Source organism: Citrus sinensis, chromosome 4 (genome assembly GCF_022201045.2).
Source record: "Citrus sinensis cultivar Valencia sweet orange chromosome 4, DVS_A1.0, whole genome shotgun sequence".
NCBI classification, from domain to species: Eukaryota; Viridiplantae; Streptophyta; class Magnoliopsida; order Sapindales; family Rutaceae; genus Citrus; species Citrus sinensis.
Genome location: NC_068559.1, coordinates 247,551 through 272,463, shown reverse-complemented (window position 1 = coordinate 272,463; position 24,913 = coordinate 247,551). Strand labels below are relative to the sequence as shown.

General features: G+C 35.4%; 6 protein-coding genes across 6 annotated transcripts; 1 reads left to right on the top strand and 5 right to left on the bottom strand.

The window, feature by feature from the left end:
• The first annotated feature begins 17 nt into the window (after nt 1–17).
• Nucleotides 18–1,879, top strand: LOC102617009 (7-deoxyloganetic acid glucosyltransferase-like). The gene is made up of 2 exons (XM_006486385.4): nt 18–681; nt 770–1,879. The coding sequence occupies exons 1-2, from the start codon at nt 189–191 to the stop codon at nt 1,705–1,707; spliced, it is 1,431 nt and encodes a 476-aa protein (XP_006486448.1). The 5' UTR covers nt 18–188; the 3' UTR covers nt 1,708–1,879.
• An 83-nt stretch (nt 1,880–1,962) lies between these two features.
• LOC102617314 (7-deoxyloganetic acid glucosyltransferase-like) lies at nt 1,963–4,744 on the bottom strand. The gene is made up of 2 exons (XM_006486386.3): nt 4,111–4,744; nt 1,963–3,100 (listed from the first exon to the last, which is right to left on the bottom strand). Exons 1-2 carry the CDS (start codon nt 4,601–4,603, stop codon nt 2,163–2,165), a joined length of 1,431 nt encoding a protein of 476 aa, XP_006486449.1. The 5' UTR covers nt 4,604–4,744; the 3' UTR covers nt 1,963–2,162.
• A 4,548-nt stretch (nt 4,745–9,292) lies between these two features.
• LOC112498814 (cucumisin) lies at nt 9,293–10,681 on the bottom strand. Its single transcript, XM_025100406.2, has 4 exons — nt 10,200–10,681; nt 9,989–10,071; nt 9,774–9,865; nt 9,293–9,617 (listed from the first exon to the last, which is right to left on the bottom strand). The coding sequence occupies exons 1-4, from the start codon at nt 10,284–10,286 to the stop codon at nt 9,499–9,501; spliced, it is 381 nt and encodes a 126-aa protein (XP_024956174.1). The 5' UTR covers nt 10,287–10,681; the 3' UTR covers nt 9,293–9,498.
• A 149-nt stretch (nt 10,682–10,830) lies between these two features.
• LOC102617602 (18.1 kDa class I heat shock protein-like) lies at nt 10,831–11,725 on the bottom strand. The gene has a single exon (XM_006486387.4). The coding sequence runs from the start codon at nt 11,566–11,568 to the stop codon at nt 11,098–11,100; it is 471 nt and encodes a 156-aa protein (XP_006486450.1). The 5' UTR covers nt 11,569–11,725; the 3' UTR covers nt 10,831–11,097.
• A 711-nt stretch (nt 11,726–12,436) lies between these two features.
• LOC102617888 (uncharacterized) lies at nt 12,437–15,127 on the bottom strand. The gene is made up of 3 exons (XM_006486388.4): nt 14,625–15,127; nt 14,159–14,530; nt 12,437–13,184 (listed from the first exon to the last, which is right to left on the bottom strand). The coding sequence occupies exons 1-3, from the start codon at nt 14,940–14,942 to the stop codon at nt 12,540–12,542; spliced, it is 1,335 nt and encodes a 444-aa protein (XP_006486451.1). The 5' UTR covers nt 14,943–15,127; the 3' UTR covers nt 12,437–12,539.
• A 6,308-nt stretch (nt 15,128–21,435) lies between these two features.
• On the bottom strand, nt 21,436–24,414 carry LOC102618168 (transcription factor MYB1). The gene is made up of 2 exons (XM_006486389.4): nt 23,976–24,414; nt 21,436–22,881 (listed from the first exon to the last, which is right to left on the bottom strand). Exons 1-2 carry the CDS (start codon nt 24,289–24,291, stop codon nt 21,809–21,811), a joined length of 1,389 nt encoding a protein of 462 aa, XP_006486452.1. The 5' UTR covers nt 24,292–24,414; the 3' UTR covers nt 21,436–21,808.
• Between the last annotated feature and the right edge of the window lie 499 nt (nt 24,415–24,913).

Sequence of the window (24,913 nt, the reverse complement as noted above, 5' to 3'; positions counted from 1 at the left end):
AATTAAACTTTTCAAAAAAAAAAAAGAGAGAGAGAATTAAAAAAAAAAAACTTATAACCGGTTATTTTGTCAGTTTTGAGTGTGGCCTCAAAGATTCTTTTACCGGAAGTTTGTGAATCATGACAAAACATACTACTACAAAAATCTTCCACAGCAAAACTAGATAACTAGAGTTCAAGATAACAAGAATGGAAGAAAAGCCTAAATCTCCTCATATCCTGATCTTTCCTCTCCCATGCCAAAGCCATGTGAATTCCATGCTCAAGCTTGCCGAGATTTTTGGCTTAGCTGGCCTAAAAGTGACCTTCCTAAACTCCAAGCACAACCACGAACGCCTCATCCGGTACACGGATATCCATGACCGTTTTCTGCAGTATTCTGAATTCCAATTTAAGACCATCTCAGATGGTCTTCCAGCGGATCACCCACGAGCAGGTGACCGATTGATGGAGATATTCGATTCTTTGAGTTTGAATACCAGGCCACTTCTCAAACAGATGCTGATTGACACTAGCCCGCCAGTGAGCTGCATCATTGGAGATGCATGTATGGAATTTGTGGTAGACGTTGCTACTGAACTTGAAATCCCTGTAATCCATTTTCGTGCTATAAGTGCTTGTAGCTTCTGGGCATATTTCTCTATCCCTGAAATGATCCAAGCAGGCGAGCTTCCTATGAAAGGTATACACAAAACACTTTTTATTTTTTCCTCTTAAATTTTTACGTGGGAACAAAACTTAACTAAGTGGGTTATTATTTAAAATTGAAGCCTACGATGAAGACATGGATCGTCTGATAACAAAAGTTCCAGGCATGGAAACTTTTCTGAGATTCCGAGATCTCCCCAGCTTTTGCCGAGTGAGTGACGTAACCGACCGAGATTTGCAAGTTCTTAAGAACGTGACCCAACAGTCCCCTCGAACCCATGCTTTGATACTCAACACGTTTGAAGACCTAGAAGAACCAATTCTGTCACATATACGCACCAAATGCCCCAAAGTGTACACAATAGGACCTCTTCACTTGCAGCTCAAGACAAGACTCGCCTCAAACGTGATCTCATCGTCATCCCAAAAGTCTCTAAACAGTCTCTGGGAAGTGGACAGAAGTTGCATTGAATGGCTTGGTAAACAGCCTGTGCGGTCTGTACTGTACGTAAGCTTTGGTAGCATTACACTGTTGAAAAGGGAACAGCTGATTGAGTTTTGGCACGGTCTTGTAGACAGTAAGCAGCGGTTCTTGTGGGTCATTAGGCCAGATTCTGTGATTGGCGAAGGTGACGCCCCGGCAGAGCTTGTGGAGGGCACGAAGGAGAGAGGTCATTTGGTTAGTTGGGTTCCACAGGAGGAGGTACTGGCTCACCAGGCTGTGGCTGGATTCTTGACACACAGCGGCTGGAACTCAACATTGGAGAGTATAGTAGCCGGGGTGCCAATGATTTGCTGGCCTTACTTTGCTGATCAACAGATCAATAGTAGGTTTGTGAGTGAAGTGTGGAATCTTGGATTGGATATGAAGGATGTGTGCGATAGAAATGTTGTTGAGAAAATGGTGAATGATCTCATGGTGGAGAGGAAGGAGGAGTTTATGAGAGCAGCTGATCGGATGGCTACAATGGCTAGAACCACTGCTAATGAAGGTGGACCATCTTATTGTAATTTGGACCGTCTGATTGATGATATTAAGATGATGAGCTCCCAAGCATGAAAACATATAGCTAAGGTTAGTGCAAGATGTTACTGCTAGATTAAATAAATTTTAAAGTTTAGAGATTCTTATCAATAAAAATTAATGTTATATGTACATTTGTCTTGATGACTGCTAGTACGCTACTACTAGATTATCTATTGGGAATGGCTGCGCTTGGCATTTTGTTAAATAGTCATTATTTCTATCTGTGTGGTCTCTTCTTTTGAACTCATATATAGCTCTTACAAACATCATAGGGTAGCTCGGATAAGCTCAGAGTAAAAGAGCCTTGCGATAGCTTATATAAACAACATAAAACAGACTAACAGAGGATAATTCAAAGACAACAGAAGAAAGTAAAATAAAAATAAGTACTAGTCCTTTGGCGTGATTTAATTTATTTCATTGGCAAACACTTCCAAACTTGAAATTACTTGGAAGTCAAGCATATAGTGGCATCTTGCACCAAGCTTTCAGCAATTTTGTGGTTGTGAGCTCATCATTTTTATATCATTTACCAGACGGTCCAAATTGCAATATGAGGATCCGCCTTTATTAACACTTTTTTTAGCCAAATTAGCCATCCGATCAGCTGATTCCATGAACTCTTCCTTCCTCTCCACCATTAGATCATTCACCGTCTTCTCAACAATATTTCTATCACACAAATCCTTTATATCTAACCCCAGCTTCCACACTTCACCAACAAACCTACTATTGATCTGCTGATCAGCAAAAGATGGCCAACAAATCATAGGCATTCCAGCCACGATACTCTCCAGGGTCGAGTTCCAGCCACAGTGGGTCAAAAATCCACCAACCGCGCTGTGGGCTAAAACTTCTTCCTGTGGAACCCATCCCGCAATGCATCCTCTTTCCTTGGTTGCCTCCAGAAGCTCCTCAGGAATTTGATTCTCACCATCTTTTCCTGAAATCAAGTCAGGCCTGATGACCCATAAGAAATTTTTCTTGCTATGAACAAGGCCGTAATAAAACTCTATTAGTTGATCTCTTGACATTACTGCAATGCTACCAAAGCTGACATAGATAACAGATTGCTTGGGTTGCTTGTCAAGCCATGCCATGCAGCTTCTGTCAATTTTCCACAAACTGCTTGAGGAATATGTTTTTTCTGGGATTCTTACTTTGAGATGAGCATTAAGAGGTCCAATGCTGTAGATATTCGGGCATGAGTGGTTGCGGATTTGGGACAAGATGGGTCCTTCCAGATCTTCAAATGTGTTCAATATGAGACCGTCTGCATGAGCAGATAATCGGGTCTCGCGTGCAAAGAGTAGGAGGTGCGGATCCATTGGGTCGTTAACTCGACAGAAGCTCGGAAGATCACGGCACCTGAGAAAACCTTCCATTCCAGGTACAGTGGTTATCAGGCGATCCATGTCTTCAGTTCCTATAAATGAAATTTGAATAAACAGAATTGAAGCTTAGAAAGAAAAAGAAAAGTAAAATAAGAGAAAATCTTTTGTACATCAAAACAATATAATCAACAAATGATAATGTGGCGAGTGCAGTTTTACACACTGTAACCACAAACTTGTCTGATAGTTAATAATAAGTTAAAATAAGGTGTTTGATGGAAACATTAAACTGTTTGATAAAATGCCTCCAAGAGTCAGTCTTGGCAGGAAAGCTGCCATTTGAACTCGTGCTCATTCATCAAAGATCACTGATTCAAGTGAAAGCTTCCATAAATATGTTCTGTTCGATTTACAGCATAAAGAAGTCAATGGTGAAGATCAATTTAAGGAAGAAGACAATAGTAAAAATAACTACCTATCCTTCTTACTGTCCCACTAGACAGAAAATCTCAGCAACTGATCATGAAATTGCATGAGTTATAATAGAACGATATTCTTAGTGTATAAATAGGTGCTGAACATCAGTGGAATTATGCTGGAATATCAGAGAACATTCATTATGCTCTCCAGCTATAGAATATAATTTAACTTTGAACACAAACACAAACATGGTAATATATTTTGACTAGTTGTACGGTTGACATAGTAATTTGGATGTACAAATTTTCTCAAACATTAGAGACATGTCTCTCAATGAGTTTAAAGGAAAAAAGAAAACTAGAAATTTGGTGAAATTAACTATTGACAACTTTTAATGTTAATATGCTGACTTTTAGTGCAAAGGCTGACGAACCGAACAACTTCATTGGCTAATAAGTGGAATTGTATGTCAAGTTAATAAGTCAAATGAATTAGAACTCTTGGGGCTGTTATAAGATGGAAATGGGATATATAATTAATTAATTAAGTGGCGGAAATCCAAAGCAAAAAAAGGGATTACAAAAAGCCAAAAAACTACTACTATAGTGTTTTCCTCTGTTTATAAGCTAATGCAGAGCGTGCAAGAAAGGTAGGTAATAGGTTTATGTATTTATGTAAGTACCTTTGATCGGAAGCTCGCCTGCATCAATGATATCAGGGATGCAATGGAATGACCAAAATGCACAAGCACTAATAGTGCGAAAATAAATAATGGAAACTCCAACTTCTCTGGCAGCGTCAATTGCACGGCTCATATACCCATCTGTGATAATACAGTTCACCGGCGACTTAGAATCACTGACCATCTCTTTCAAAAGGGGTGGAGTGGCGCAGTTCAATGAATCAACAAGCTCAGGGAATTTATCTGGAGTTCGAGGATGATCCCTGGGAAGTCCATCTGTTAAGGTCTTGAATTGAAATCCCGGAATTTGCATGTAACGCGAAAAGGCATCACTGCTGTGACGGATGACGCGATCGTAATAATGTTCGGTGTTGAGAAACGTAATCTTGATGCCGGCGTGGCCGAGCAGCTCTGCAAGGTTCAGCATGGAGTTGACATGGCCTACGGCTGGAAGCGGGAGTATCGCAACATGAACATGATCCTGCTTCTCCATCTCTGACTCAGACTTTGACTGCTTGGGGGGGATCTCTGTTTTATTTTTATTTATTGCGTACTGGCTAGTTTGTTTGTCATCTTGATAGGACCGGCAACGAGCCTTTTGTGATTGTCATGTTGCCCTTGTCGGCTCTTTGAGTCTTGAATTGTCACGGCTTCGGCTTCTAGAAATATTTCTGTGGGGTTCAACCGAGAAAATATAAAATAGTCTGTACAGGCGGGGACCATTTCCTTTTCTAAACACCAATAATTGAGGCAGTGGGGCTAGGCGTCAGAGGCTATGAACAGCTTAACGCTTATCATCTCAGAAATTGACAAATGTCACGTCTAAAAATTTGATAAATGACACGTCTAAAATATTTACAATGCAAAGTGTTGTTTTTTTTTTTTTTTTGAAGAGAAGTGTTGTTTGTTAGTATAATGTTCATCACAAGGAGTTTTTTTTTAATAATAAAATTTGGATTTCACATTGATCCGATTTTCTGCTGAGGAATACAAGGTTATGATTCACTGTTCTTAAATAAAAATGTCTATAAGTATTTTTATTTTAAACTCACAAATGAATACGCTGCACTAAACCGTTTAAATTAAGGTTAATACAATCAGTTTAATATGTGGATTAAATAAAAAAACACGAGTAGAATTGGATGAAAGGGAATCAATTGAACGTGTTGTTGTGGTATTTTTCTTTTTAAATTATTATTAAGTTCTAAACATATAATTTATACTAAATAGTCTATTAAAAACGACTGATGAGTCTTAAAACATTTAACCTGTACACTATCAATGAGCAAGTGTTTCACAAGAGGTGACTATGGATTGTATTCAGAGTTGAGAAAGTTGATTATGAGCAAGGATGGCAAAGGGGTTGGGAGGCCTACCTAGAGGTGGCCAATGGGCCGGACGGCACGAGGCACGGCACAACACGAGCACGTCTTGGTAGAGCACACGACACGGCACGATACACATATGAGCCGTGTCATACTTAGATTTTAGGCACGCTTGTTTTAAAAGCACGGCACAATTAGAGATGGGCCAAAGCACGGCACGCGAAAAAGCACACAATAAGCACTTTTTATTTTTTAATGAAAGTAAACTTAAAATTTTATGATTTTATAAATAACTTGAAATTAAATTTTTTAATATATTTTATTGGCTCAAGTTTTTTAAATTTATTTAATTCTTAGTTTCAAAAAAATTGTAATTGATTTATGTTTATAATTTATTAAATAAATAATTAATATCATATTTTAATAAATAAAATTATAAATATCATGATTTTATAAATATGTATTAATATTGTTATAAACTATTATACATGACTTTACGTAATTCCAAGTTAATAATTAAGTTAACCCTTAAAAAAGATTATTATTATTGTTATTATTAAGTACTAAAAAAGAATTCTAATACCATAGGGTCAAACTTAGCAACTAATATTACATTTTCTTATTATTATTAATTTATTATTATTGATTATGGACTTGAGTTTTTAATTTTTTATTCTATTAAATTTAAATAAAGGCACATGAATTCAAAAAATATATATAAGCTTGAAAAAATAAGACAACAACTTAGCATGCGCTTTTTTTTAAAAAAAAAAACTTAGTGGGCTATTTTTTCACGGCACGGCATGTGTGGGTACAGCACGAGTGGGCACGAGTACAAACACGTGTAGGCATGGCACGTGTGCCGGATTGGCACGGTATGACACGGCAAGAAATGAATAGTGAGCACAGCACAACACGAGTACGAGCACGTGTGGGCTTCCTTTGATAGGCCTGGGCCGGCACACGGCCCGTTGGCCATCTCTAGGCCTACCCAATGCCCCACCTCATTAAAAGCGAAATTAATAATATTTAGAAAACGAAATTAATAATACACGTTTGGTATCTACTAACAATTTTTACCACATTCAAGTTAAATTAAATTTGTGTTTAAAATTCATATAAAAAACTAATTTATTTTTCAATATACCAACTTACAACAACAACAATAACAATAAGCAATTTTAACTTTTTTAAATAATTATTTTCTGTTAACATGCTCACTGTTCAGTCGATCTTTCTACCTTATATACTTGATTCGAAAATGATTTAAAAGGAGGAAAAAGATAAAAGAATTTTATAAATATTAAATCTAATTCTCCTTTTTATCAAAAAAGAAAAAATCTATTGAATTCTTTCAACATTTTAACATTTGATCAAATTAAAATGATTAAATATAGCGTTTCTGGAAAAAAAAAAAAAAGATTACATGCTTGCTTACAATTAAGAACCAAATACCCAGATCTGCAAAGTTCAGTGTAAATCTCTATAGATCTTTGGTGATTTTATCAAGTAAAACTAAATAAAATAATCCAACAAATAAAGAAAAGAACTATGAAGGAGAAATAGAAAAAACAGAGGAAGAAGAAAGGACGAGCGAGATGCAGTTCATAAATCATGGAGGGAGATGAGAGTTAAGAGATAAGGTTGGGAGAATTGTGTGGGATGTACCCCATTTCCTTCAAAATATTCAATATATACTTAAAATTATAACACTCTTAAATTTTACATATATATACTCTAAAAAAACTAGAGAAAGTACAAAAATAACCACAACTAAATCCTCATAAAATTAAACCCAACTCCTCGAAGTCGGGTAAATAGTCGAGAATACTTGACTTTAACCAAACCATACACAATTAGTAATTCAGCATAAATTCTCGACTTTTTCATGTTAGTCGGGTAAATAGTCGAGAATACTCGACGTCAATTGAAATAAAAAATTATCTGAAAAATTCTCGATTTTTTCAAGTAAGCCGAGTAAAGAGTCGAGAATACCCGACTTTAATTTAACCTTACCCAATATTTATTTAACAAAAATTCTTGACTTTTCATTGAAGTTCAGTAATTGGTTGAGAATACTCGACTTAAATTGAAATGAAAATTTTCTTTTTAATTAAGTTAGGTAAAAAGTCGAGTATACTCGACTTTGGTTGTGTTGTTATGTAGAAGTCATGAAAGAGGAAGTAAACGTAAATAGATAGTTTTTTTAGGTTATTTTTAACTTTTTACACTTTCACGAGATATATGTATGTAATGGGGAATAGATTTGATATTCAAGGACAAATGGAGCATATTTAAATAAAAAACCCGATAAGGTTAGAGAGATAGACGAGGTGTCAAAGTCTTAAAGATGAAGAATATCTGTTATTTTTTATTAGCCGTGTTTACTATTATATTTTATTTTACAATTTATTTTATAAAACAAGTAAAACATGTATAAGTTGTTTTATAATTTACAACTGTCAAGGGTAAATCAGATTCTGTGTTTTACAATTACGTTTTACAAGAAGGATTACCGAATGCTTCGCTTGAATTTGTAAAAAGAAAATGAGAATGGCCCATGAAAAACAGTGCCGAACGCCCCTTAAGTTACATGCTAACTAATTAATATTGGCATTATTAAAAGAAAAGAAAAACCGAAAAGTAAACAACATAATCATATCTGAAAAGAAATAATACACCATATGCTGCAAAGTTGAATTTTTTTTTTTTGGGTTAAATTTATTTTGAGTACATAAAATGGCACAAATGGGGTTGAGATAATCAAACCTCGATCCTCATATAATTACATTAAATCATAATAAAATCAATCTACATATTAAATCATAATAAAATCAATCTATATATATATGCTTGAGCAAAAAGCTCAGACTATTGGATAGAGAAGGTTGACGCAGTAACTGCGACATGTTCGAATCACTATAATTTTAATATATAACATATAAAAAGACTCAAACAAAAGGGCAAAAAAATTACTGAAAAAATTTAAATAACAGTAGTAGTAGTAATAATAATAATAATAATAATAATTCTTAAAAAGAACCGGGCGGAGGAGGGAATCCCAAGAACGGCCTTGCAGAAAGGGAGGGATGAGCCGTAGATTCATATTTGAGTTTATTGTGAAGCATTAGAAATCCATCCTTGTATATTCCGAAGCCGAAGACACATCCAAAAAGAATTACCAAGGAGAACAAACACATGCAGCAAGAACAGACGGGGCTTATACAACACATCTCCGCAAAGTTGAAATTGATTAGATTAATCAATGGGATTTTGATATCAACTAAATTAAATCAGGGTAAAAAAGAATATTTTAATTTTAACCCCCCCTTTTTTCTTTTTTCTTTTTTTTCCTTTTGTGCTTGAATGTTATGGCGGTTCCTTTTTTGAAAGAATAGCTGTGATGGGCTGTAAAAAAGCAAATGGTAAATGCAAAACTTGGAATGTACAGCTCGACGCTTCCCTTTTTTCGTTTGACTGTTTATATTATAAGGAATTTAATTAACTACATTTCATCGGTTTTTCCTTTTTGGAAAAATAACTCAAAATAGCCATTTTGATTAGAGATTGGAACGGCATCAAGATTTTTTATATTTAGACATCAAATGAAAGGAAAGTATTCGTGCCGTTTTTGACAAAATTATATTTGGGTGGTTACTTTTTTTTTTCTTTTTTTCTTTTTGACACATATGTATGGTAATTTTTCATTAGTTTCATACGTAGAACCTCGATAAACTAATAGTCTTAAGATCACGAAAAATCTATTAATTTAGTAATAAATTTATATGAATTAGTGATTTATTAATTTATGAAGATAATATGAAGTATAGATGTAGTATACTTAAAGAACTTAGTAATTCTATCAAGATTTATGACACAATTCATATTTGATCTTGATTGAGTAAGTCAATAATTTGATAATCTTTTGGTTGGATCACAATTACATAGTAACTCATAGTATACTAGCTCCTGGTTCATTTATAGGGCAGGTAGCTTGTCCCATGTATATTTATTTATTTGATCAACAAATTGCTCTGGGGCTCCGGATCTCAGCATTCAGGCCTCAGCTGGAGATGGGTGATATTTCACCTGCTGATTTTTCTGATAATTCTAATCCGTATGCAGTTGGATTCCCAATCTGATAATTTTGTTCCGGGATAACAGACAGTACGCCTTGCAATCCTGTATGCATGTCAACATCATTAGAGTATATATGCTCAATTAGCTCCAAAAAAGAGTGACTGGGAATTAATAATATGCATATTAGCTATAAGATGAAAATTTTGATAGAATTAAGCATGTGTGAGTGTGACATTAATAATTTAATCTTATACATACTTGCTAGTTTTTCTGCCTCCTTCACGGTTAGTCTAGCTGCAAACCCCGTGACCACGTTCTTGTAAACGTAAACAAGAGATTCTGCAGGTGTCCTAAAATTAGGAGGGAAATAAAAAAGAACAAAATTTTCGTCAGAATCAGAAAAAAGTTCACTCAAAAAATTTAATGCTATATTTAAAACAGTCAATGAGATCTCCCATCTATGAAAACATCACCTGCCCTCGACGACCTTGGCAAGAAATTCAAGAGCAACATCCTTTGTGGATTCTAAAGAAGGGTCCAGCAACACTATATATACCTGCATATATAATCGAGACAAGACGATAAGTGATCAAATCACAGCATATCATCAATCGACAAAAGGACATTCAATATCGCCAACTTATAATGATAATTATGAATATTGCAACATCCGTTCGTTCTTGCCTTTCTCGAGTCGTCGTCGCTAGCATAGCACTGGAGAATGCCCAGAAATGTGAAGGTGATGGCTAATATTGGCAAATATTTGGCCATGATTTACCTGCAAAGTGAATATTTTCTACCGTAGCGCCTCCACAGTTTGCTGAACAAGTGCAGGGGAACAAATATTTAACACAAATTTTTGAAGATACGCATTTACGTTACGACTAATAAGGGTAACTTGAGTCCATTTAGTAACTCGTCGGTTTCTTTCAGTTTTTAACTCGATCCCCTTAAATCATCTCGCACTGGAAGCTATAAAATTTTAATAACATAAAGATAACGTAGGCTCATTAGCTTCACCATACATTTAAAACGTAGGCATATACGGTTAGCTTAAGTGATTTTAGATTGCTGCAATCAAAGCAGTATCACATTCACATAATAAACCAAATTGAACCTAATTTATGTTCTGTCTAGCATCCGTATCTTCTCCCCTGTTCAAAATTCAATGTCTGCTCTGTTTCCACTGTACTGCATCTCTGCTTTGCTCAACATCACAACCACACGTATACGTATTATTATATTATTAACTTGCGCAATTAAGCCACATTAAACAGAAACAAATAAAGCCAGTAATTACATTATTTCTATAAGCTTAATTTACAACAAACATTTTATAACTTCATGTATAATACACATGAGATCACATCACAAAAGTACAACCAGAAACACAAAAACAAGACAAGACAAGTAGACAACACTACACTACAATATTATTTACTATTATTATTCAGACAGAAGAGAAAACTGATCAAAAGGCCAAAAAACCCTACTTGATTTAGTTAAAGCCATGTGCATGGATGTATATGTAGATGACATATCATTTTGTATGACAACTTGTTTCTCGGCCTCGGGCTCAACCTCAGGCAGAAATGTCAATAGCCTTAACCTCAGGCTTCTTAACATCCTCTTTAGGGACAGTGACAGTAAGCACACCGTTCTCCATGCTAGCTCTGATCTGATCCATCTTGGCATTCTCAGGCAACCCGAACCTCCTCATGAACTTTCCACTGCTCCTCTCAACACGGTGCCACTTGTCGTTCTTCTCCTCCTGCTCTCTGCTCCTCTCTCCACTTATCTGCAGAACCCTTCCATCTTCAACCTCCACCTTCACCTCTTCCTTCTTCAGCCCCGGAAGATCAGCCTTAAACACATGAGCTTCTGGGGTCTCTTTCCAGTCAATTCTTGTGTTGGCTAAGGCTGATGTTTCCCTTGCTGAGGACGGAATATTAGCGACTGACGATGAGAACCCTTCAAAGGGATCCCATATGTCCAGTGAAAACGGATCGAACACGTTGCTCCTCCGGCCACTATCAAAAAGACTCAAAGCCATGTCGCTGTGTGTATGTGTGTGTGTTTCACTATGTACGTAGCTTAATTTGCTGCGTTTGCTTCTGTTTCTGTGTGTGTGTGTACTAATGTATAATAAATTTTTATTGTACTTGTCTTGTGATGTGAATGAACCAAGGGGCCTTGCTATTTTTATACTTATAGGAAGCAGAAGACGACACTGGAGGAAGAATATCTCTGTTCGGTAGATTCAGATAAAAAGAGAAGGGAGCCCTCTATACCCTTCTACCGAAATCTTGATGCGGCAAAAACCAACCTTACATGTCCCAACGAGAGCAAGCGGCGGTGACTTTCATGCAAAATATGCTCACACGTGGCCTTCCTCAAGTCCAGATTCTTAATTAGATAATAACAGTAATACGAAACCAGCCCATTTAATGGATACTGGTCCACACGTGTGGGTCTGTGGACCAATTTATGCTCCAAATTCAATTTTTAGCCATTAAAGAAAGTAAGAAAAATGGTGAGTGTGCGTGCACCAACTACTCTTTCAAATTTTCCCTAATTTTATGTGAATTCTGTAAATTTCCTTCCATCCACCATTGCCATCGTATGATGTCAATTCGTTGCTTAACTAATAGATATGGTGTGATCACATTAATTTAATTATGCGCGGCTGCCACGACAGTGTTTCAAGCCACCATTTGCCGCCTTATATATATTGTTGCTAAATCAATAGATAGCTAGCTAGATTTGGGCAACAATTTGACGATCTAGAAAATCGGATGAGGATATAGTATGTCTAAGTGATGTGATAACACGAATAAAATAGATTGCATTCTGACTATGTGACATCAAAATTAAACTAAGAGGAAGAAGCAATAATAATTTTGATTATCAAAACTCATAACTTAGCTTTAATTAATTAATTACTTTTTATATGTGACCAAAACTGGACATATTTTTGTAGTAGTGTCAAATATATTGTTGTATATGTACAGAATGAAAACAGACTTAAAACTCTTCCTCATCATCATCAACATATTCAGTGCTGTCGTCTGAATACTCAGCGTCGATAGCAACAACTTTGGAAGCACTAACCCTAAAAGAAGCAGCTCGAATCTTGAAAGGCAACTTAGGATTACTTGTAATGACGTCACAGCCATGATCTTCTTCTTTCCTTAAGTCACCAGGAGGCAAGAAGCAATCCATGGACAATCCCTCAATGTTAAAATCAACTTCTTCGATGGTCCAGATTTCTTCCATTTTAGTCCTGGTATGGCTCTCAGAATTTTCACCAAACCTGAACAATGAGACTGAAGTTCTACCGGTGTGCGCAACGTTGATGCCATCAATGAATCTGTAATCCTGAATCAATGACTCCATGGTTGTTTCCCAGAAGATGCTGTTGTTGTTGCCTGGGGTCTTGATTCTTAGGAGATGAGAGTCTTTGAGTTGGACTAATAAGCCTGTTCTTTGGCTGAAGTAGCCCCACACTGTGTGCCGAATTATTTCTACATTGCTAGTGCTTCTTGCTCTTAGTGCTGAGGCTTCAGCTTCCACTTTTAATATGAAGCAATCTTCATTGTTGATTGTTTTCTCCATCACGCAGAGCACTGAATTTGAGAATAAATTTGCCGTAGACCTTGGATCAAGACCCTGTTGAGTGTTGAGAGCAAATTAAGCCAAGTATGAGTTTGGGCAGCAGCATTATTTGTCAAAAACAACATCATCATTCTTGTTTTTACAAGGCAAGAAAAGATGTTTTTATTTCTCTGTTTTACACTACAAGATTGTTGAATGTTGACTTTTTCCATGATGGTGGACCAAAAAATCATTATTTCTTTAACTGTAAGAGTCCATCATTTCAATTTTCATGTTATAAACCTCTTTTCTTTTCTTTTCTTTTTTCTTTTTCTTTTCCTGTTAACATCCTAAATTTTATAATATTATGTATACATAATATGAGTTAAGATTTAATTAGAGATTCTGTACTTTAGTTAAAGTGCGAAATTTAAATTAAAGCTTTTGAATTTGAATCCAATGATCAGTTAGAATCCTATACTATGGTTAAAGTGTGAAATGATCTTTAACCCTACATAATATATATAGATATATGTACCTATCCGTATATGTATATATTAAAAGTTCAATAACAAAAACAATCAAGACCGAGCAGAGAATCTAGAACTTGATGAGCGTCGGTGGGCCAAAGCTCAAAGTGGCGTAAGAAATAGGGCAAATCAATACGTTAAATCGAACAAGCTATTCAGTCCAGTCCCTTGGCCCATAGCTCTAGGAAAAGTCAAAAGAACATAAAATAAATAAAAAGAAACTGGAGTTTGATCAGCTTTAATGGTACCAACCAGCTAGGCTGAAGACTCACTGTTACTAGTATACCGCACAAAAGCACAAAAACCATCATCATCAAATTCAGTGCTAATATTAATAATAACGTCTAAGTAGGAAAATTACAAAGCTAAATATCTAGCAAAAGATTATATAAAATCAATTTAACAGTGAATTTAATGCTAGGATTAGTTAATCAACAGCAGCTTAAATAAATTAATTGTAAAACAATGACTACATATGAGGAGAATTAATGAATGATTCAGGAAAAGTAAGCATTCTACCTGTAAAAATCGCCTGAGAGGCCTGGGTGGGCCTCTAGAGGCATGAGAATGATGCCACGGGGTCTGTCTCCAGGCGAGTTTGCCATCGCTTCCGGCACTAATTTTGCGTCCTGAAACAACAAGCTCCAAGCACCAAAGATCAGGCCTCTTTTGCCAAAGCACAAATCCACCCATCTCCCCGCCGCCGACGCCCTTTTTCAAGTGCCTTACCTTCACCAACCTATCATTCAAACTCCCTTCGCCTGCACAAAATTCCGAAGCTGCCATCTTCACCTTCCCCATTGCATACATGCTGTCTATAGAATTCAATGCCTTTTCTCCCCCCACCGACGCTACATATTGCTTCACTATGTACTTCGCCATTGAAGCCTCCTGCAGTTACATCCATCATTCGTATTATGATCTATAGTTACTCAGCAATACCTATTCAAATTAATTAATTATTCCATTATTAACGAAAACTTACAATGGGATGATCTTTGTCGACTATGGGGTGGTGATGATCATGATGGGAAGAAGGAATAGGAAGAGGGATCAATGGAGCTCCAACGACCCCAAGCAAGAGCTGGATCTCAGTGTTTTTGCCTCCAAAGAGAGCCGTCATACTCATAGATGTTGATGATCTTTCGCTGTGTGGCTTTATCCAAGACTTCACATTTTGCCACGATCTGTGTGTAGTATTATTGTTGTTCTTGTTGCCTGTGAACATTTCTTCAGGAATTGGCACCTCCAGCACTGTCTCCAGCCCATCCTCGCGATCAAAATTCGGACAGAGTTTCCTCATGATCACATTCACAACAGATTAATTAACTCCTATGAATAAATGGATAAGTATCTTATTTGTGTTGCTTTGCTTTGCTTTGGAGGTTACTAAAGAGAGAGAGAGAGAGAGAGAACTGAGAAGAGAAACATCAAAATCAATCACCAACCGACCATTGCATTGGTCCCTTGTAACGCCGTCCGCTTTGTCTATGTCGTGTTTGCACGCTCACTCCTCTTATGTTAACAAGCTTTCCCTTTTTTTTTTTCCTTTTTCTATTGGGGTTTTGTGATTAGATGACGTTAGGCTTACGTGTAACTTTGAAATATTACATTACAAATTGGAAATTTGATCTGTACAATACAATTTTGTCGTACCATATTTGCCTTTTAGCGACGCTCAAGTTAAATAATTAATACACTAAAATTGGTCATCTATTGACTTAAAATGTGTAATTAAGCAGGAGACTTCAAACTATTTTTCACACTAATTTTTAGTTGATGACCTAAGGGTACTTTTAAATATATTAATTGTTTTTTCTTTAATAACTAGATAAAATAGAGGGAAACGCATCTCTATAAATGCTTTTCATATATATATGCGATAATACAAACATTAAGTTTTAGAAACTCACTAGCTGGCTATGAAAGGTAATATTCAACCCCTACTTGTATAAGTTTTTCAAATTTCATTCAAAACTTTGAAATGTTTTTGGTTTGACACTAGACAACCTAATCAATATTTCAATATTTTTTTTCCATTGACTTTGATTTTCAGGAAATACTTCACCGAAAGCGAATTTTATAATTTGACAAAAGAATTAAATAATTTTTGTAAAAATTAAAATAAATAAAAACCCATTTGATCAAATGCAGCTATAGGAAATTAAATTCCAATCCTCAAACTCAACGGAAGATAAATTTCTTCCTAATTAATATTGAAATAGACTTTTCCTTCAAGGAAGCAGATTTTCAGACTATTACATTCGTTGACATCACAAGTCAGATTTTTTGGTATTGGTTTTCAGCTATGCTCGTCCTATCATTTATGATGCGTAATTAAGGGTTCATTTGAGATTATTTTTGGAAGGGTAAAATGTGATTTTAAAAAGTTAAAAATTAATTTTAATGTTTGGTAATTTTTTTATCAATCACTTTTGGTAAAATTATCCTATCCTACAGTCAATTTTGAAAAGTAAAGAAAGTGTAATTTTTTAAAATATGATTTTGAGAATTACTTTTATATTTAATACAATTCCATGTATATCCTTATATATATTATAAAAAATTTAAAATCATCCATGTTAATTATTAAAAAAATCATTAACTTTTTGATATTATTTATCATCTCCAATTCTACCGAGATAACAAAATAAAATAATAAAATAAAAATAAATATTTTAATCATCAATTATTATGCATACACAATTAAAAATATTTTACATACGTATTTATAAATATGTAAATACGTTTTATTCAATATTGTGTCTATTTCAGTCTTTTATATTCTTATAGCAACTTAACAATAAGAATTACCAAACACATACGATTTCTTTTAAAACTCATAGTACTTTTAAAAAATTAAATTTTACCAAACGTTTAACTAACATCAATTAGTTTAAAATCTTCAGGATGACCAAATTGATCCTAAGACTAAATATTCCTACAAATTAAATTGCTATTTATAATATCACTAAATATTTCAAAAATGAAAATCTTAGGATTCACCCCTATAGCATAATGACATGAACCTTTTTTTTTTGCCCCCCCCCCCCCCCCCCCCCCACCCTTTCACTGAAAATAGATCAAAAAGAAACGCTCCCATAACTGTGGACAGAAACAAATCTAACCCAAACTTTAATGTTACAAAGTTGATAAGATTAATATCAAGATCAATGATATATCATCTATTAAGCTACCTTGCTTCGATTTAATTACAATAAAAATAAAAAAACAAGTCGGCGGCAGCGCCTTAGCAATTTGCATGCTTCTTGCCAGACATATCCACCGACATCTTGATTGAGACAAAGAAGAAAGTGCTGCTATTAAGAGACATTCAGTCTAACTGTGTCGCATTTGCTGCGCCGCTTAATTAGCTGGTTTCTTCTAGCCTTATTCTTTGATTTTTAATTAGTTCATATATTTATATGTTGTGGCCTTGTGGTCTTGTGACACGTATCAGAAACCCAGAATGGATTTGAGGAATATTGTGTTTATTTATTTATCCATTTAGAATAGGGTTCGGGAGATTGTCTCACATGATCATGTCTTGCACGTTCATGGTAATTTTAATTATTTTGTAATCTAGTTAGTTCTTCTTGGATTAGGTCTCATGATCCATGGGTGCTTACTAGATAAGAATCTTTTACTTTATTTATTTATTATTATTTATTTTTTTAACATTACTAACGTTTAATATAAGTGAAAACGATAAATTTCGTTGAAATTTATAAGCAACAAATTCTGGATCCTAGTTTGTAATATCTTTTCAAAACATATAATAGAGTGTTTTAGAAACTATCTTTGATTCAAAACATTTTTCAGTTTTTCCAATAAATGAGTTTATTTAGTTCATTACAAATCAATTAATATTTATAATGAAAATTTCATCAAAACTTTCTAGATTAAGTGTTTGATAGCATAGTATAGATATCTCACCTAAAGCGAATCAAGTGTACCTCCAATTTAATATTAGATAAAAATTCAATATGTATAAAGATTAATTTAATCTTTCATTAAACGATCTTATTGCCAAAGAAAATAAGATTTTTTACGAGATATATCTATCTACTTCTTGATAAAAATAATTTATGTTTCAAACTTATAAATTTATAAAGTGAATTTCGCAAATACTACATAATATAATTTGTGGGGTGTGCGTGCGCGCATCACACTAATTAATTCGGAAGGTGCTGTGCACACAACACTATGAGATTTAAAGAGTGTGATGCTATTTGATGAAAGAATTTCCTTTTCTTTTTCCTTATTTATTTATTTATTTTTATTTTTTTGGTTGAAGCCTCCTCATCTTTTTGGATTGAGGATGGTAATTTTGCTTTGGCCGCCTCTACTTTTGGGTGTGAGATGGAAGATTTACTTCAATTTCTTCCTCTTTTGACTCTGAGGATAATTGCTGGGTGGAATCAATTTCTGCAGTAAATCTATTTTGGCATCAGTTGGAAAGCCTAATTATATTCATGGAGATTATATCAAAAGAACCAGGGATCCCCGACTGGAGCTCCGTCTATTTGTGTACTGTGAATGGAAGTTTTTATTTCTTGGATACACGTATTTCTTCTTGCTCTTCAGTGAGATTGTATGAGTTGCTCCAATTGGTTACTGTTTTAGATCTCTGTATCTTGATCTCTACAATATATACTGATGATGTACTGCAACTCATTGTACTGTTGTTCTTTTTTTAATAAAAAAATAATTATTCAAAAAAAAAATCTTAATCTTATTCGTTATTCTCATTATGCCTCTTTAACTTTTGTTCATTTGAATTCTTTACTTGCATAATTTAGACACCTCCCTGTTTGATCCACAACAGTTTTCATATTATATAGGTAATAAAAAAGAAATCACGACAAAACGAAAGTGTCAGTCTCTTAATAACAAGATTATACAAACCCTTTCTCTCACGCAGCTTCGAAAAATCAAAGTTTCTCTAGAAGGAAGTAAATTAACATGGGGGAAACCTGTGGTGCCACAGTTATACCCAGTCGTTGAATGACAGTAGACCTCGCCAATCTAAGTACATCCAACGACTGGATGCAACTGTGGCACGGTAACACAGTTGCAGCGTAGTATGATGCTTAACATTGATGGTCATCTTTATGGTCACGACCCCATGCATTGCTATTCTTCTGGACCTACAATTATAAAGTCTTATGCCTCCAACTTCGAGGACCCCCACAATGTCCACCAGAGCATGGACTTATTTTAACAAATATTAAACACGGCAACAATAGCAAACAAAAGGGCTTGAACAGTTAAACTATTTAGATTACGGGTTGTTGATCATATAGCTTGTTTATTAATTTGTTTCATATTTTTCTCAGAGGCTAGGATTTCTTTTTTCTCATGATTTCAACTTTTATTTGGATAGATATAATCACTTCGTTAGTAGTTAATAAATTGAAATATAATAAATAAGTAAATCATGATCATATATAAATAAAAATGTGCACATGTTAAAAGATTTTTTAAAACATAGATTATGAGAAGATTTTATTTATTTATTTTTTTAAGGAACCCTATTAAACATATTCGCATATACCGTTTACGTTAAAATAGTTTATAGTTTTTTTAAAATAAAATACTCGCGTGCATTATTTTCAACCTAAAATTTAAAGAAGAATGAAGAATTTCATTTCTAATTTTAGATATTAATCTTGAAAATATCTTTTGGTGGCAGCAGGAAAGAAAAGGTTATATAACATTACCAAAAAATTTTTTGGAGCCATGGCTTTTCAAAATCTGAAAAGCATACCATTGACAGGTTGGAGAATGATATTTTCATTTCTCAAATCATTTATTTGAGCAATTTGGTTCTTTATAAAATTCTTGATGGCCACTCATTTCATTTATAGTATTCAAAACAAACGGGAAGGAAAAAGTATATTGTTAGAAGGGTACGGTGGTGTGACATTTTCACTTACAAATAAATATTAGACAAATAATTGACATGCGTACAAATTAAAATTAATCAATACTTATCTGAATAGTGTGCATATAATCTCCAAAAATAAAATGACGTATTAAATTTTATAAAAGACTTCAAAGAGATCAAAGAGTGAATTCTCCCTTAAAACATACCATCATCATTATACATTTTGGCTCAATAATGTAAATGCTATAATCATAAGAGCATATATAGCACGCGCACCTCCTCTTGTAAGATATTGAAATAAGCAAATATATATACATGAATATATAATTCTTCGAAGGGGTTTGCAGGAATATAATGAGTGATCACCCACTAAGTTGTTCAGGGTGGGGGAGAAAGTTATTGATAATAGTCTGTTAAATTGTCCATTAAGTAAAATTTTCCAGCACGAGCCATGTCCAATAAAACGAGATTAAGACAAATTATGACCGATGATCGCGGCATCATCATGGCAGCAACTCGTGTTTAAGTCAACAAAATCTATCAAAATATAATTAATATAAGCAGTTAGACTTGGGGTGGCAGAGCTTGGTCTTTATTAATTTAATTATATTTGTTGTTTTGTATGGAAATGAAGCAATAAGAGGCTATCACTTTCGCACTAATGATGAATGAGATTTGACCTTTTTCTTAGCGTATTTTAGGCTAAATGCTCAGTCACTCCTTAATTAATTAAGAATGTTTTGGGTGATTGTTTAAAAGTCTTTTTAGTCTATTTATGTTGGAACTATTTTATAGTGGAGCATTGACGATGACCATACAACCACAGAGGTAAATTTAGACTTACTGTTATAATATAACAGTCATCATTAGTACTCTACAGTGAAACAGAGATTTAAATACTAATAAAAATAAAGACATATGTATCTATATCACTTCATAAGAACTCAATATATCCTAGGTAATTCAATAACACACAAAAATTTCATCAACATTGTAGTTAATGACAAAATATTCATCATTTGTTATAAATTATATAATTAATAAATAAATAAGAAAACTGAGAGAAAAAGATTACGGGCTATCAGCTCTTGCTTTGTTTTGAATTAATATTGAAGGGCAATAATTTAGAAATCAATCTCATGGCTTTTCATAATACCAATAACCACCATCCTCCCAACTGAAAGAAATGAACAAACTGAATGCTATCAATGATTAAATTCAAGCCATTAATAAAAGAGTAATGATACAGCCACAAACTCTTGTACAAACTTATTTTGTACAAACTAACGTGACATTAATTCATTGGTTGAATGAAAATATAAATTAATAAAAATAAATCATGTGGGCTAAGTGATATTTAATTCAACCAATCTTATCATGCCACATCAGTTTGTACAAAATAAATTTGTACAAGAGTTTGTGGCTGTATCATTACTCTTAATAAAAATGTAGTTAAATCAAAAGTGAGGCCATTTTCCAACTCATTAAATTTCTCCTGACACTCATTTTCTTAATATACTCACCGTAAAAATTTTATTCCCAGATTTTGCTCCACAAAGCCCTTAATTATTTCACATTACTCCTTAAACCCACAATCCAAGCAAGCACTCTTTATTTACATATTCACTATTATTATTTTTTTAACAGTTTTCATTATTCTTTGTCTTTGATAGGACTTTTTTTTTTCTCCCTGTTTTCAATTTAGATTATACTCCACTCTTAACTTCCCATTTAGAACTCTTATGTTTAGACTTTAGAAATTGAAAGTTTAGTGCTTCTGCTACCTCAGTTGACAAGTGTCCACACAATCTCCTTCTCTTATGCTACAAATTCAACAATTTATTTAAAAGTGGGTGTGATGTGGAGAGTATTTTCATGGGTCGAAATAACCACACGCCTAATCAACTGTTCCAAAAAAACAATATTTTAAGACTGACAAAGCGTCATCAACCCACCCAAAATCAGTAAAGTATAAATATCAGAGATTGATCATCTAACAAGTAACAACCGGGTGGCTGTTTGTTATACTCTGATTTACTAAGTTTCATTCCTTGGCTGGACGAGGTCTGAATTCTGAAACTAGATTCAGAAACATAGGTTGTATTTTTGTATACTAAACAACATGTCATGATATCTCTGCTTGGACGAGGAGCCTCCTCACAAAAATCAACTTTCCTGCTTTCCGAAATCAAGAAGATAACTGAGTCATCTTCGCAATTTGATTCTATGGCTGTCTAACTATGTGATTCAACTTCAAAAGGAGAAAAAGGCCATGGATTTTAGCTCAAACCCTCAACTTGAGCTCGCATTGCAAAAGATTGTCGAGGTACCTGGGCAGGTAGAACATCTGTCATCATGCCCGTCAACTTGTTCCGTCCCTCTTCAAAGCGCATATCTCTCTTTACACTTTGTTCTGATATTTCCATTCGTGGATCAGAAGAAGTCCCCTGAGTCATTCTCTCACTAGCTGCATTGCCTGGTACTCCAACATTGCTATTCTCAAGGCCACTCTTGATCCATGCGATATTGTTCAAATCCGTAGCTATGGAAATTAGTTCATGACTCGAGAAAGCAGGAGGCTCCTCATAATCAACAAACTCAGGACCCAATAATGAGCTGTGCAAATGGTGCCCTGTTGGAGATGCACAGCAACCATACCCACATTGTGAAGGGATGATGGGCTCACTACAAACATCTTCTAGGAATTTGCATATGCCTAAGTCTAGTCTGGGTGCTTGGACCAAAGGTCCCTGAGTTGGGACTGCCCTGGGAATCCCAGAGCAGGGTGTAAGCCCACTTGGAGAGTTATACAGACTAAAAGCACTAACCCGTGCAACTGGACGAGGAAGGGTAGGATGAGGTTTTGGTCCAGCAGCAAATTCAACCTCCATTCTCTCGGCTCTGTCTTCATGCATCTTTGGTGTATCATTCATCGTAACATCTCTTCCTTCTGGGAGCTTGCACGAATTAATATCACCAACTGGACATGGAAAGGTAGAATGCTGTTTCGGGACAGCAGTAAACTCACCCCCATTCGTTTGGGCCATATCTTCAAGCCGGTTGGGTCTATCGTCCATTGTGACATCTCTTCCTTCTAGGGGCTTCAGCGGATTAACATCTCCAACAGAGAGAGTTTCTTCTGAGGATCCCTTTGTTCTGTCAAGGCTACCATCTTCCGTCATGTCTCCAAGGGCTGGTTTAAACCTCCCTAGATCTGTATATCTGCGCCTTAGGGTAGAATTCCAGTGGTTCTTAATTGCATTATCAGTTCTACCGGGCAGGAGCCTTGCAATCACCGCCCACTTGTTGCCATGAACTGCATGTGCTGAAATTATAATTTGGTCCTCTTCATCTGCAGTACCATAGAACATGTTCTCATGAAAGTTCTTACATATTCATCACGATAATGATCAGATTAATGAGCATCAAATAAGAAACTCCATGTGTAACTCAGGTTATATGCAGATGTCTATTCAGAAAATAGTTTTTTCAGGACTAACAACATCCAACAGACATAGCATACAATGGCCTACATGTCATAAACGGTAAAATAAGCATAGAACCCTAGCTTGTAATAGCTGTTACTTCTCATCATTCTTAAAATAACACGATGGCTAAAAGAGGATGCCACCGTACAAGAGTCAAAGATTGAAAAACCAAATACTTATCAATATATCTTTTAAACTGCCCACCCACCAGTAGAAAATTGGTAACTAATCACCAAGTAAAATAGTTAATCTCAAGCATTTTATCGGATTACAGTTTCTTCAGAAGTAACCTTTTTCCTTTCTCCAGGATAAAAACAAAGAAAGCACTATTCAAACTTCCAGATTATTTTGTGAAGAGTCAATATAAAAGACCACAACAAAAAAGTGACCCTGTCAAAGGTTACCGCAAGAATGATCAAATAATAACAATTCCATAACTGTCTTTCACCAACATCACACCGCAAAGAGCTAGTAGAATGCTAGATAATCCTGCCAATGACAGAACGTACGGCCTGAAACATTATATGACCATAGGCATGTTTGGGACTGCTTCCTTCTACTGAACTTTGAAAGGACAGTAGCTGAAGTGTTTGGTAAAAACACCAAGCTGGGAACTACTCTTTATCCCCTCACACTCAAACTCACATTCTCACTCACACTTATATAATTATATCTGACATCCAGTACTCTACTTGCAAGTTGCAACCATCGCACAGTAGGAACTGTGGCTTCCAAGCCAAAGCACCTTAATCTCAAACATACCAACCCTATTTATTTTACACAGCAGACAAAAATCAATCTTTGATTCTGTATATGTACTATGTAGAGCGTTTAACAATGGAGAATTTCAAATCCTTCAGCAAAAATCCAATCTTCTTCAGAAAGAAACAAGAAAACAATTGCAAAAAAGATTCCTTTTTTTATAAATAAATAAATGACGCAATTTTGGTTGAGTTACCAGTGAAAGGCTTGCGCTTAAGGCAAGGGTCGAGTTGATTACACCAACGAAGGCGGCACGATTTTCCCGACCGACCTGGAATTCCTCGCGCGATCATTCCCCAATTCCTCGCCCCGAACTGACTCACTAATCGACTCAGCACCGCGTCCTCCTCCGGCGACCACGGCCCCTTCACTCTACTACTACTACTACCTCCACCACCACCACCACCACCATCGCCGCCTCCTCCAGGCTCCGAAGAGTCCTCCACTACAATCGCCCCATCTACGTCGTCGTTTTGACTCTTACTAACACTATCTTCCTTTTTTTCGCTCATTGTACTGGATTTTCCTCTTTTTTTTTTAATTTTCCGGTTTTGGTTTCGTGCTTCTGTTTGTTAAGAGTACCTACCTGCGCAGCCCCAGTCCTAACTGCAAAATGGGCATAATCGAGGGCGATTTATGGGCACCGAGCCGAATGTTTCGGATTCTTCTTCTCTTTTTGACCTTTTTATCTGACGGTTTCTTTCAATTGACGCCCGTGTCCCATCAGTACGGCGTCGTTTTACCTACTGCAGCACCAAAACGTGAGCGTTTTAGTGTTTTGACTTGGTTGACTCCAGCATAGCGGTGGCTTTGGCAGTTGAGCGAGATGCTTTATTACCTTTTTAGACTTTCGTTTGAAAGCGAGACCAGAGTGTTTCTGTTTATTTCACCCTCGTACTTGTTCAAATTTACGGGGAGGGCATATGGGGTGATGGTGTAAATAAATATATCTTCGGTCGGATATTGGTTATGATGGGTACGTTCTGTTATTTGGTGGGCCAAAGAAACCGCCTTGATATTTTAAAAGTTGAAAAATAATCGACTGTAGTTTTGTATGACATATTTACCCTTCAAATGGGCCTTCTTTAAGTCAGCCTTCCCAAAGGCCCTAAATTTTAAATTGAGTGGGCCGTT

What these genes read in the sequence shown, in the direction of transcription:
- LOC102617009 (XM_006486385.4), top strand. Translation starts at nt 189, where the DNA reads ATGGAAGAAAAGCCTAAATCTCCTCATATCCTGATCTTTCCTCTCCCA. An exon ending in AGGCGAGCTTCCTATGAAAG is followed by an intron (nt 682 to 769) that starts GTATACACAAAA and finishes TTAAAATTGAAG; the next exon opens with CCTACGATGAAGACATGGAT.
- LOC102617314 (XM_006486386.3), bottom strand. Translation starts at nt 4,603, where the DNA reads ATGGAGAAGCAGGATCATGTTCATGTTGCGATACTCCCGCTTCCAGCC. An exon ending in AGGCGAGCTTCCGATCAAAG is followed by an intron (nt 3,101 to 4,110) that starts GTACTTACATAA and finishes TTTCATTTATAG; the next exon opens with GAACTGAAGACATGGATCGC.
- LOC112498814 (XM_025100406.2), bottom strand. Translation starts at nt 10,286, where the DNA reads ATGGCCAAATATTTGCCAATATTAGCCATCACCTTCACATTTCTGGGC. An exon ending in GCGACGACGACTCGAGAAAG is followed by an intron (nt 10,072 to 10,199) that starts GCAAGAACGAAC and finishes TTATATATGCAG; the next exon opens with GTATATATAGTGTTGCTGGA. An exon ending in GCCAAGGTCGTCGAGGGCAG is followed by an intron (nt 9,866 to 9,988) that starts GTGATGTTTTCA and finishes TCCTAATTTTAG; the next exon opens with GACACCTGCAGAATCTCTTG.
- LOC102617602 (XM_006486387.4), bottom strand. Translation starts at nt 11,568, where the DNA reads ATGGCTTTGAGTCTTTTTGATAGTGGCCGGAGGAGCAACGTGTTCGAT.
- LOC102617888 (XM_006486388.4), bottom strand. Translation starts at nt 14,942, where the DNA reads ATGAGGAAACTCTGTCCGAATTTTGATCGCGAGGATGGGCTGGAGACA. An exon ending in TCGACAAAGATCATCCCATT is followed by an intron (nt 14,531 to 14,624) that starts GTAAGTTTTCGT and finishes ATGTAACTGCAG; the next exon opens with GAGGCTTCAATGGCGAAGTA. An exon ending in CTCTCAGGCGATTTTTACAG is followed by an intron (nt 13,185 to 14,158) that starts GTAGAATGCTTA and finishes AACACTCAACAG; the next exon opens with GGTCTTGATCCAAGGTCTAC.
- LOC102618168 (XM_006486389.4), bottom strand. Translation starts at nt 24,291, where the DNA reads ATGAGCGAAAAAAAGGAAGATAGTGTTAGTAAGAGTCAAAACGACGAC. An exon ending in TAAGCGCAAGCCTTTCACTG is followed by an intron (nt 22,882 to 23,975) that starts GTAACTCAACCA and finishes ATGGTACTGCAG; the next exon opens with ATGAAGAGGACCAAATTATA.